The following is an 11,986-nucleotide window of genomic DNA, read 5'->3' on the forward strand; positions in this document are numbered from 1 at the left end:
TTCAAGATTGTAGAGTTATACTAAGTTATACCTTATTAGTTTGAATTTAGAATATATATGAAGCGGACTACTTAATTCAACATGCATTTTTTTTTTTTCAAATTTTTGTCACAGAGTACGTTGAAGAAATTTTTTCCGAAATTTCTTCATTGTTATGGAATTGATTTATTTATTTATTATTAACACAATACAATATATATTTTGACATTATATTATACAAATTTTTGTATTGCAATGAATCCTAATGGTGGAATTACTTGTGTTGTTGAGTAACCAACGTCTGAAAATTATTTTGATGCACAATCCAACAAATGACTTTTAAGAAAAAAAAATACAAAATTTTCAATTGTGTATTACAAATGTGTTAGAAGTATTACTACTACTATTACTATTTGTCTTAATGTTTTATAGAGTAACACCAGAAACACAAAAAAGTAAACATCAACAAAGACCCAATCTAATTCTAAAAAAAGAAATTAAGTAGAATTAAATATTTACATATCTTAAAAAACTCTTGTCCAAACTCATTCATTCTAATGCATCACACCAACCAACTCCATTTTATATGCTACGTTTGAAATTTGCTTCTTCTTCTTCTACTTCTACTTCTTCTTGTGCTGCTTGAGCTGTTTGCTTGTGCTTGTACTCCCCCACCCACAAAGGTTTCAAAACGGGCGCCTCGGGAGGTACTCCCAGTGTGTGTGACCGACGTGGGGTGATTTTGCTGGATCGAGGACGAGCTCGGTGAGGATTTTGGGAAGGTGGGTGAGTGAAGGAGAAACGCAATGCATTTGCTCTGATGATCAGTTTCCAATGAGGGTTTTGTAAGCTGTTGTGAGTAGTGGAATTTTCTTAGATGGTTGTGTTTTGTTTCTTTTTGTTGTTGTTGTTGTTGTTGTCTTCTCTTTTTTTGTGGTTTTTCGATTGAGCGACGGTTTAATGCTGTTGATACTGAGGGAAGTGCAAGTATACTTGTGCGATGCGTTGCAGAGATGGATTGGTAATTTCTATGTTTTCCCTTGGCGGTAGTGTCCTTCATTAGGGTCGGCTGGTTTCAGTGGTTCGCACGAGGGCAGACGACCCTGAATTTGAGAGGGCACTCTTCGTTTCATCGTTTGGAGAGGGCCCCTCAATTCTGAAGCCTTATTTTGATTCACGTGTTTTCAAAGTGTTGAGTCCCTACTCAGTGATTAAAAAGGTAGTTCTAATGCTGTTTGATTGGATCGCATATTGGGTGGATCTAGGTCAGGAGCAGTTTGGTCTTGGATCGATTTGGCCACTTGAGAGAGCTATGAATCGAGATTATTTTCGGCTATCTCTGAAGGATCTTTAGCACGATAGTTCCTTCCTGAATAAAAGCAATTGCAGAAAACTAACAATTGTTCGACATAGGTCTGGACGTTAGCTCTTACCAGGAAGTCAGATGCGGTGGGAAAGAAATAGAGCATTTGAACATAAGTACAAATTCTTGTTGTTTATGTGTAGGTGGCAGGAGACCAAGATTGTGTAGAGCCAAGTGGATGATTTGAGATCTGTATCCTGTACAAAGCCCAAGCATGTCGGTTCGCATGTTGAGGCGTGCTTTGAAGGAGCAGGAAGCTCAGGATTCGCATAGAGTTGAAGGTGTGATCGCCGATGAAGACGATGACACCCCAAATGAAAAACCTGCACAGAACCTTTTCAACCTACTTGGATCAGAGGTAAGTGACTTAATACATTGCGACCATGAATACCTCAGGTCATGACGTTGATCTTAATCTCAATTTCTTACTTTGCATGCTCTGTTTGGTTTTCCCTAGGAGATTGAAGAAGATGTTGATGAAGCGGAAGATGAAGGTGAGGTAGCTATTAGTAGTGAGTCTCAGATGTCAAAGAACAGTTCGCTTACAGCCAATTTGAGCAAGAGTAAGAAGAAGAGAAGTAAGGGAAAAAAGAAAGAAAAATACTCGAGTTTACCCGTTCCAGAACCCAACCCTGGCTTTGAGGAGGAATCTGTAGATGAATTGCTGGACAGATTGGTGCTTCAAAATGAGGAGGTTGCATCAACTTCTGACGCAGCAACTGTTCCAGGTATTTTAATGATTTTGCTTCAGCTGAATTGCCTTCAGTACGTAGAACCAAATTTGTTGGAAAAAATGATCATGAATTGGTTGGCGAGACACATGTTCTCCTTCCAAACCAATCTCTGGTCACAATGTTGTTTCGTTGTGATTTCAAAAGACTAAAGTGGTCACATATGATTCGCAGATGTGGACCCCTTTGAGATATTAGGTGTGGATTCACGTTACCTGAGAGCAGAAGATGAATTGAGGCGTATATTTGGATCAAAAGTTATAAGTGCTGCCGAGAGGGGTGGGGATGGGAGCAGGAAGCGCCAGATCCTTCAGAGAGGAGGTCGAGTGTGGTTGAAGATGACTTTGTTGGTTACACCCCATGATCATTGGCCGCGAGTTGAAAGTGGACTATCCATGGAGTGCATTGATTCCAAAGACGGTCTTCAATTTTTCAGGTGCATAACTTGTCTTGAATTTCGTAATTGTAACACTTCGTGCCCGTCACCTGGGATTGCTGGCGGTTATATATAAAATCCTAAACCTGGTCCATAGAGGTTTGACCTTCTCTTGTGCTCATCCAAATATTTTCTTGTAGGTATACATTTTCGAGCTCGTACCAGGCAGTACAGAAGAGATATGAGGAATATTCGGCTTCTCATGACCCCAACGCTATTGCTATGATAGTAAACCAACATCCATATCACATTGACTCACTATTGACTTTAGCGGACGTGTACAGACATATGGGTGAAACCCAGACGTCATCTGATCTTTTGGAGAGATGTCTCTACGCCTTGGAATATGCATGGCACCCCTGGTTCAATATAACAACTGGAAGGTGTAGATTGGACTACAGATGGGATCCAAATAAGCCATTATTCATTGCTTTATTCAAACATATGCAACACTTAGATAGGCGAGGATGTCACAGGGCGACACTCGAAGTTTGTAAATTATTGCTCTCATTGGACTCAGATGATCCCTTGGGATCAATGTTTTGTGTTGACTATTTTGCTATAAGGGCTGAGAAATATGATTGGTTACAAAGGTTTGTACGAGAATATGCGATAGATCGCTCACTTTCATTGCTGCCCAATTTTTCATTTTCACTTGCACTTGTGCAATTTCACATCGAAGCTCAAGGGTCTACTTCCGGCTCTGTAAGGTGATTTCACCACCCTTTTCTAAGTGCATATAGTCGAAGTTTTTGTGGATCTTCCTGTAGAGGCCTTAATTAATGCATTTTTCATCTTTTAGTCTCTTGCAGGATCGTGATAAATTCTCGGCAATTTGTTCCTTGTTATGTCCCGAATTTATTATTTATCTGTCCTTTGTAGCAGGAGAGGGAATGGCAACGCATCAATAGCTAAATCACCCCAAGATTTAACTGAAGAAGAAGAGTCCTCACTAGAACTATTACAGCAGGCGTTAATGCTTCATCCTGCTGTTCTGAGGAAGATAGTGGACAAAGCACCCATCAAAGAGGATTCTGCGTGGATCAGTATTCTAAAGCATCCTCACTTCAGGAAGGCCACTTCAGAAGGCCCTACATTGGACCACCTTATAAATATTTACATAACAAGAAGCTACTTAGTTTGGAGACCTCCTGAAGTTCAAGCGTGGCTAAAGAAGGGCGCTCAAGCTGTGGTTGACATTGCTGAGAGGGCAGCCACAGTGCCCAGAGAGTTTTCGGAGATTGCTAACTGGGCTTGTGTGCGGAAAGAGGTATTTCCAGCAGATCAAAATGAGTAAGTCAATACTTTGAGCCACACTCTGGTGTGTCACTCTCCCATATTTTTCATATGTGGTTATCACATGTCTCTTCCAAATTTTCAGCTTCATGTTTCTTCTTCACCACCACCAATTTTGAACTTCGATACAGAATGGACTATCACTACATTTGAGTAACTTTCGATTTCCTGGAAATCCTATTTGAGTGACTGAACTGTCAATTGGACACATCCATACCTCTTGTTTGTTCTTTCCTCAAGTTTCTAGACCTTTTTGGAAGCTTACTCGTGTGGTGGGTACTGCTCAGGTATAGGCATCTGCTAGTATCCGACTTCTCGGATTCAATACCAACTCTTCCTCCAGAAGAACTTCAGCAGTTTGGGCTTCCAGGCAACGGAGAGAACGCCATGGCTAGGGTAGCGGAGCAAGGGAGGAGATTGGAAGGTCGAAACTCATTGCTCTTGTTTCTTCAGTCATTCTTGCCGTGGTTCAACCATGGGGTGGACTTGCATGGCCAAGAGCCACCTCCCCGGGATTGAGCCTCATATACTCGTATGAGGTGAGTTGCTTTTAGTCATTACTGTATATTACATTAGAACAATGTGTTGAAGTGAAAAAAAAATTGTATCAAAGAGAAGCAGGACTAAAAAAACTCGGGCAACTTAGCTCATGCTTCTCTCTTGACGGTTTGAAATGTTGCAAAACTTGAGCAATTGCATTTGATGCCTACACTGGAAAATTTGGTTTCACTGAAGAACCCGCAACTTGAAGTGCTTTATTAACTCCTAGTGGCAAAATGTGGAGAATGAAGTCTTATAATTATTTTGGTTCAGGTTATATTATTTGAAAGTACATGTATTCATTTTGATCAACTTTCGAATTTTGGCATGAACAGAATATGTTAGTAATGTGTTTTATGTATTTATTTGTTGTTGCAAACGTCGAAAGCAATATATAATTTATTATGGTTGTAAATCACAAACTCAATATAGGTGTAAAAATGTTGAAATGTTTGAATTCCTAGTAACCAATTACTTTTTATTATGTAATTGTTTATCATTTCTTATTAACACTGGTTGCAAAGGAAAACATGACTGAGATGGTGCTAATTTCATTTTGAAACTCTTGATAAATGAAGTTATATTCCTCTATGTATCAACAATGCTATTTGGGAGCAATGTAAACAAAAAGTGGAGTATAAGGGAAGGAATAAGGAAACAAATATGAAAATGTATATATATATATATATATATATATATGTACATACATACGTGCACATTACTTTAAAATGGTTTAAAAACTATTTTAGTGAAAAAGATGATTTTATACTTTAAAATATTTGTGAAAGAGTCTTTATTTTTTTTGCTTAAACAAGTAGGTTGCATATTTCTAACTTTGTAAGTTTTTAGTAAATTTCCAAAGTAAATTAATGTAATTTTTTTCAAAAAAACTTCATTTAAAAGAAGGGTCAAAGGGATTTTGCAAGACATTTTCTATGAAATACCAAATAATAAAAACTGTCAAACTTGGCTATAAATACTTCAAAGTCAAGCAATGAGATCTTATGAAACCTAATCCATCTTCAAATTGCAAGATAAACTTTTAGATTTGCAATGAAAAATTATTTCTTTGAGAAAAAGTTACCTTGTTTAGTTTCTGTAGTAGTCCTTGACAATATCATATGGCTATTAAGAAAATTTTACACCATTTTACTAAAATAAAGGAACATCTATTTTTTATTTTTTATAATATTTTGTGTAGAAATTGGAATGTTCTTTCTATCCTTCAATCCAAATTTACTAAAAAATATTTCAAATATGTTTTCATTTATTTGAGACCATTTTTATTTAAAAAGACCATTCAATCTATTATAAAGCTTCTTTCAAAATTCTTCAAAGAAATATCTTCATTATCAAATCTCATTACAGAATAGAGCTCTTCAAGCATTTTTTTTATTTATATTATTATTGTTGTTATTGCTACATAATAAATAATAGATTACTTGATCATTTTATTCTAAAATACTCCAAGATAGATATAATTCTACTAAATTTTAGAATTATTTAATATCTAATTATCTCTAGTTACTATCTACTTTGGTAATTCAATGTTTTGACTCACTTCTTCAAATATAACAATCTTCACTAAATATATATTTTTAAACTAAAAATAAGTATTTTTATTATATTTTATTAAGACTAATTTTTTCTTCTAATAAATAAATTAAAATTGTTTATAGAAATATTTGGCTTGTAATCCTATAACATCTATTTTTTAATATTTTTATGCTTGGCATTACACCACATTGTTTTTTGTATGACACAACTTGTAAATTATGTAATTTAATTGATTTTTCTTAAGTTGTTGCTTAAGATAGATTGTCAACTATTAAAAACCAATACTTTGGTAATCATGTATAATATATATATATATATAATTATTTTGAGATATTTAATACTTAGTTATTATATATTTTAAAATTTACTAATATAAATATTTAGTATAATTACAAATATAAGCAATATGAGTTTTTATGATGTTTTGTAATGAGTTTTATAACACATAATAATATGTGTTGAGTTTTGTAGTGAATTTATTTCAAAACATCCACCTTAACTTATAACAATAAATTACTGTAATAAAGCTTTATTTATAAAACAATTTTTGTTGAAGGATATGTTGTATGGAGCTAATATTCTAGCAATGGTACAAGAAAGTCATAGATTTTCACAAAATTTTACTACCATACCATTCAATACTATGTTCAAATTTTGTGTAAAGTTTTCTTAAAATGTCACATAATTCCATACAAGTTTAATCAATCCATAGCTCTTTTTATACATATACGTAGATATATATCTTTTCTGGTGTACCCCGACAGTACTCAACGGGTATTGGAATTCTTGTCGAGGGTATCAATTTCCGAAAGGGTATTACATGTTTCAATCGCTGGAGAGCTTTTGATTCAGCTATGGTGGATTAGGGCTTAGGGGTTTTGTTGTGAAGAATGAGAGTTGGAGTTTCCGTTGTGTTGTTGCAGTGACGAAGAACACGATGGGGAAGGAGGTGGGAGATGTGACGGCAAGCATGCGGCCGCAGCTTCTAGGCAAAGTGAGGAGGCAGGCGGCGAAGGTCGTAGGGACTTTACTGAAAGGCGACGCTGATCGGCGTGCCTCTGCTTCAATGAAGTCTCTGATTTACGCGCCCTCCGTAGTAGCGAAGAAGGCCACTCTTGCTCTCACCTGCCAAACTTTGAAATGTAGGTCATTCGACCTAATTGAGGAATTCCAGTTTTGGACTCAAATATATATATATATATATATATATATATTTCTGTTTTTGCTTGGCTTTGTTTATATCCTGAATCCTGTGTAGCATTCTTCTAATTGAGGGTTGTGATTAGAGTTTAGATCAAATGGTGCGGTATGAAGTTCATGGCGACGTGGACGTCTCTGTCATGCAATGCTTTTGATACAAGCTTTTGATCATTGTTAGAGCCATCCACCTACAGTTATACTCTTGCTGAACTGGCCGTTAGCTACAATTTTTTAATTCTATTTGCAGGATTTTCTGTTGGTACAGTTTGTGAGTGGCTTGAACTTTAATGGTTATTAATTTCGTCAGCGTTGTGACCTTGGTATGGCTGGGAGGGTTCAAGATTATCGTAGTGTTGTTGATGCTTCGATTATGGCGGGATACGGAAGAAAATAGCTACAGAATCGTTCCTATGTAGAGTTTAGTGATAAACAGAAGCTTCTTCTAGGAGTTATTCATTACATTGTCATGAACTTGTACTTTTTCGTGGATTTCAGATCTTCCAGTTTTGAAGGAAGTGATAGCTTTCACCGATTTGCTTAGTGGTAAAAAAAAGGTGACCTCCTGATCATTCTCTAAACGGTCATGCTTTAAAGCAATTACAGCAAAGTACGTAAGACTTATAATCATCAAAGTAATTTTAGTTTCCCTTCTGAATTTTTCCTTTTTCGGCGCGAATCTTCTTTGTAAATTCAAACTTTGGGTTGTAAACTTTGAGACAGATGCCCGTGGAGCTGGTCTATGTGCTAGTATGCGACCTTTTATTTGGCCAGGTTAATTTCTACACTACAAGCTAGAATCGTTCAGAAGGTGTTAGTTGGAGACTTATTTAATCAAGTGTTAATTGCCCACTGGCAACGCTGTTTGGTGTAGTGCAAAGTGTTCCTAAAAGTTCGCTCTTTCTAATTAAGCTATTTAGAAAAGTATCGTATGATTTTATTATAAACTAGAAGTACGAAGGTCATAGTGATATCATCCCATCTAACATTAGATGATATGTGTGGATATCTAGGATGTTACAGACACTGGCGATGCAGAGAAGCAAGTGTTAACAAGGAAATCTGCGCTGCGTTCTGCTCTAGCTCGGCTTTTAGTGAAAAGAAATGTTTCAAGTGCTGAGGAGCTGTTACCCTTGGAGGCGCAGAATTCTGGTGTGGTAACCACTTAGTGTACTCAACGATTAGAGATACTTGTGTGCACAAAGTTCATTTATGTATCAAATTCCCTCACTTTATTTTCCTAGGTATAGCGATTTCTCTAACTGTGTTGTATATGCAGGTCCTGCGATACCACGATATGTTCGGGTGAATACTCTGAAAATGAGCACTAGAAAAGCCATTACAATTCTTCGTGAATCTATCAAAGATGTGAGATATTTTCACCATGTTCAACGGATTATGTGGTCTTTTATATAAATCTGATTCAATTGAATCAAACGACAAGGAAGCATTACTTCCTTTTTGGATTCTTGATAGACATGTGACCAGGTGTTTGATAAATTCAGGCTCTCCTCTATTTGAGATAGTCGTATAATGCCAGCTGTATGATTTACGAACTTTCTTTTGACACCCTTTGATCTGGTGTGCAGGTAGAGATAGATGACCTCATACAGGACTTGCTGGTGTTGCCTCCAGGCACCGACCTTCACAAGCACCCCCTCGTCTTAAACGGATCTATTGTATTACAGGTAACTAATTACTACTTGTGCGCATATGTCGTGCTTATTGAATAGGTACACTTCCTTATAGCTTTGCACTGTACATGCAATATATGTTTGCATCTCTTACTTCAGGCCCATACACAAACATCAAACAAAACTTGTACTTTGTTGTGACAAAATTCTCTCTTTTTTTGGCAGGGAAAAGCAAGTTGCATGCCTGCTCAAGCACTGTCACCAGCTTGTGATTGGGAGGTTAGATTAGGATTTCATCTTACTTACTTTTACTTCAGATAGTCAGAATTATTGTCATGATCCCTTTACTTTATTCTACAAGAAAAATATTTAACAGTGTTGCAGGTGTTGGATGCTTGTGCAGCCCCTGGAAACAAAACAGTACATTTGGCTGCTTTAATGGCAGGGCGTGGCAAAATTACTGCTTGCGAGATCAATGAAAAAAGGGCTCAGAGGTTGCAAGAGACAGTGCGATTAACGGGAGCAACTAGTATCCCATCCATTTCATCTAATTGTACTTGTCTGAAGTATGTCTTGGATTAGATTTTCAAATTGCCGAAACGGACTTTCCTGAACTGGACGTAGATGTTACAGTCCGACAGCAAGATTTCTTGACAATCGATCCAACTCTGCCGGAATTTACCAAGGTACTAGGAATGTTTAGGATTGCTGGGGCAACACCCTCTTGCAGTTTTCCTTAGTTGGCTGCCTATGGTCTTCGTGTGAATTTGGAATGCTTTAGGTACAATTTGGCAAATTACATATTCTTTTTTTATTCTTTATTTTTTTTAGCAGTCGCTGGAACAGTATGTGGATGTGTGCTGATCCCAGCCTGCATTTGTCATGTTCATACGTGAACTTTCAAATAATTTTCAGGGTTGATACGTGTGTTTTAGGTGAGGGGAATATTGTTAGATCCATCATGCTCGGGATCAGGGACAACTGTGCAACGATTGGACCATCTCCTTCCATCTGCTGGAACGGGTAGGTATTGTTTTCGTGCGTAATTCTAAAGGTTTTGTTATTTATCTCGTTCGGCTTAAACTGTCTCAAGCAATAAGTAGGCTTATTCATACCAGTTTCTAGTATGAGTCTATAACTTATATCCAAGTCTAGAATGTTGAAACTTCATCGAGTACGACATGTTATTCGGACATTGGAATCTTGCATTGGAGAAGGTTGTGTTCCGTAGGAAACCGTACTCTTTTGACTTTGTGGTATATAAAAACTTGCGCTCAAATGTTAAGTACAGTATTATAATGTTCTTCTAGTAATCCGTGGACACTTGAGATTCTTACTCATGGTCCGGATGATGATTTTTTTTTGCTGAAGTGGAGACATCATGAATGCATATTTCTATGTCTATTTGACGGGCTTTGTGTTAGGAGGCATTGAATTTATATACAAATTTTGCTAGTTAGCTACTTATTTTTGTATGATTTGTATTCTGATGCACTTTGTCAGAACCATAGGTTCATTTTGTTTTTTCATATTATTTTTGGTTTGTGATGTGTTTGCAGATAAAAACGATGATCAAGAGAAAGATAGAATAGAGCAGTTGGCAAGGTTCCAAGAGACAGCTTTACTTCATGCTCTTTCATGTTAGTGACAGTTTCCTTTCTTTTCATGCTGTTTTATGCTGTGTTTTATTTGCTTGGGCATAATTTTTGTCACTTTTTTCTCTAAATTTATTGAGCTTAATTTTTTTACACCGACTTATATTTAACAGATTGTTTTCTTTTTCACTAGTAATGGTGGGAGAACTGTGTTTTTGTGGGTTACTCAATTGATGCGATTGGTAGTGCATTGATAGTGAAATATTCACTAATGATGTTGCAATTCTGGAACAGTTCCTTCTCTTGAAAAGTTGGTGTACAGCACATGCTCCATTCATCAAAGAGAGAACGAGGATGTTGTTTTGGCTGTACTGCCACATGCTAAAGAAAAAGGATTCGAACTTTCAAATCCATTTCCAAGTTGGCCTCATAGAGGTCTTCCTGTCTTTGAAGGAGGTAAACTATTTTTGCAGTCCTTTTCTTTGGTGCCTCTCATGGCTTGTCAATGTGTATTTTCTTCGCACTAAACCTTAACAGGTTTAACAGATGCCTCAGATAAGTGCCTGAGCATTCGTTTTAAAATTATCCTTTTGTTTTCAAGTTGCGATTGCCAAGTTTTAGATGGTTGCAGTTAAACTTAAAACCATCTATGCATTCCATCAGATTTTCCTGGGTACAACTTTACTGCGGGTTGAACACTTAATTTGTCCTATGCAGCCGATCTCCTTATTCGTACAGATGCTTTAAGGGACAAGATGGATGGATTTTTTGTAGCATTATTTGTTCGCAAGTCGAGCAGTTCAACTAGCAAAAAAGCCTCCGATGAGTTAGAATCACTAGACCCTGAGGGTCACTGCGAGAAAGAGCAGGATGCCAGGACCTCACTGCAACGACGCAGGAAACTTAAGAGGCAACGCAAAAAGGAGCAGCAGGCCCTTAATGCAAAAATCAACTGACAGGTGGAGTACCAATGATCCATTAGACAAAACATAATCTGGGACATTTCCTAAAGGTTTACCAGGCGGTTTGCTATCATTTAATACCATGTGCTCGCCGTGAAATACTTAGCGTGCAGCATTACAGATGCCACTCTTTTAGAATTTTAAGTTAGATAATTTGGCTGTATGAAAATGTTATTTTCTTCACAAAATTATGGTTGAATTATAAATCCAGAGGTTGTTTCCTGATTTACATTTCTTGTCATGTCATTTTCTGAAATCATTTTTTGGCAATAGGGTCTTTGCTCTCTACATTTTTATCTTCAACTACAAAATCTAGCTACTCCTACAATGTCTATTATTTCTATTTCATGAAGGTCTTTTTTTTTTTTTTTTTTTTTTTTTTTGGAAACAACCCATCTATTATGTGCAGTTCTTGGAGTTTTCCAATCTGTAATAGTTTGCACCTTTTTATAACTTAGTTGCAAGTTATCTTTTGATACAATGTACTTCAAAGATTTTACTTTTATGTGAGATGTATTTTTCCATCTTAGCATATAATTTTGCATTCCCAAATCTTTGTAAATCAAAGCAAACATGTAAAACACATAACAAAATTATTTGAATATTCTTGAAATATATTGTTCATCAAATGTTTGTTTAAAAACATCCAAGAAAATTTTGATCTTGTTCCATTCAACTTTTTAAGAATATTAATCT

At 36.5% G+C, this 11,986-nt stretch overlaps 2 protein-coding genes across 4 annotated transcripts; both read left to right on the forward strand.

The window, feature by feature from the left end:
• Positions 1-568: 568 nt before the first annotated feature.
• LOC112295978 (uncharacterized) lies at positions 569-4,524 on the forward strand. 2 transcript variants are annotated; one of them, XM_024548080.3, is made up of 7 exons: positions 569-761; positions 1,486-1,700; positions 1,800-2,070; positions 2,248-2,509; positions 2,650-3,219; positions 3,395-3,802; positions 4,093-4,524. In XM_024548080.3, the coding sequence occupies exons 2-7, from the start codon at positions 1,557-1,559 to the stop codon at positions 4,322-4,324; spliced, it is 1,887 nt and encodes a 628-aa protein (XP_024403848.1). In that variant the 5' UTR covers positions 569-761; positions 1,486-1,556; the 3' UTR covers positions 4,325-4,524. The 2 variants fall into 2 exon arrangements, with proteins under 2 accessions (XP_024403848.1, XP_024403919.1); XM_024548151.3 differs by lacking the exon at positions 569-761 and adding an exon at positions 768-1,198.
• Positions 4,525-6,753: 2,229 nt separating this feature from the next.
• Positions 6,754-11,519, forward strand: LOC112277137 (25S rRNA (cytosine-C(5))-methyltransferase NSUN5). Of its 2 annotated transcripts, none has more exons than XM_024509195.3 (13): positions 6,754-7,044; positions 7,598-7,656; positions 7,823-7,873; positions 8,113-8,251; positions 8,379-8,467; positions 8,689-8,787; positions 8,959-9,012; positions 9,118-9,262; positions 9,358-9,419; positions 9,669-9,756; positions 10,293-10,373; positions 10,623-10,784; positions 11,046-11,519. In XM_024509195.3, the coding sequence occupies exons 1-13, from the start codon at positions 6,840-6,842 to the stop codon at positions 11,282-11,284; spliced, it is 1,473 nt and encodes a 490-aa protein (XP_024364963.1). In that variant the 5' UTR covers positions 6,754-6,839; the 3' UTR covers positions 11,285-11,519. The 2 variants fall into 2 exon arrangements, with proteins under 2 accessions (XP_024364963.1, XP_090105597.1); XM_090249471.1 differs by having other exon boundaries at positions 7,598-7,655; positions 7,821-7,873; positions 8,123-8,251.
• The last annotated feature ends 467 nt before the right edge of the window (positions 11,520-11,986 follow it).

The sequence above is a fragment of the Physcomitrium patens genome, chromosome 1, assembly GCF_059467195.1.
Source record: "Physcomitrium patens ecotype Gransden chromosome 1, ASM5946719v1, whole genome shotgun sequence".
Lineage (NCBI taxonomy): Eukaryota > Viridiplantae > Streptophyta > Bryopsida > Funariales > Funariaceae > Physcomitrium > Physcomitrium patens.

Bases quoted from the DNA above. Each gene is read 5' to 3' on its own strand.
- LOC112295978 (XM_024548080.3), top strand. From the start codon at position 1,557: ATGTCGGTTCGCATGTTGAGGCGTGCTTTGAAGGAGCAGGAAGCTCAG. The intron at 3,220-3,394 runs GTGATTTCACCA...CCTTTGTAGCAG, and splicing joins TCTACTTCCGGCTCTGTAAG to GAGAGGGAATGGCAACGCAT. The intron at 3,803-4,092 runs GTAAGTCAATAC...GGTACTGCTCAG, and splicing joins TTTCCAGCAGATCAAAATGA to GTATAGGCATCTGCTAGTAT.
- LOC112277137 (XM_024509195.3), top strand. From the start codon at position 6,840: ATGGGGAAGGAGGTGGGAGATGTGACGGCAAGCATGCGGCCGCAGCTT. The intron at 9,263-9,357 runs GTATCCCATCCA...AACTGGACGTAG, and splicing joins GCGATTAACGGGAGCAACTA to ATGTTACAGTCCGACAGCAA. The intron at 9,757-10,292 runs GTAGGTATTGTT...ATGTGTTTGCAG, and splicing joins CCTTCCATCTGCTGGAACGG to ATAAAAACGATGATCAAGAG.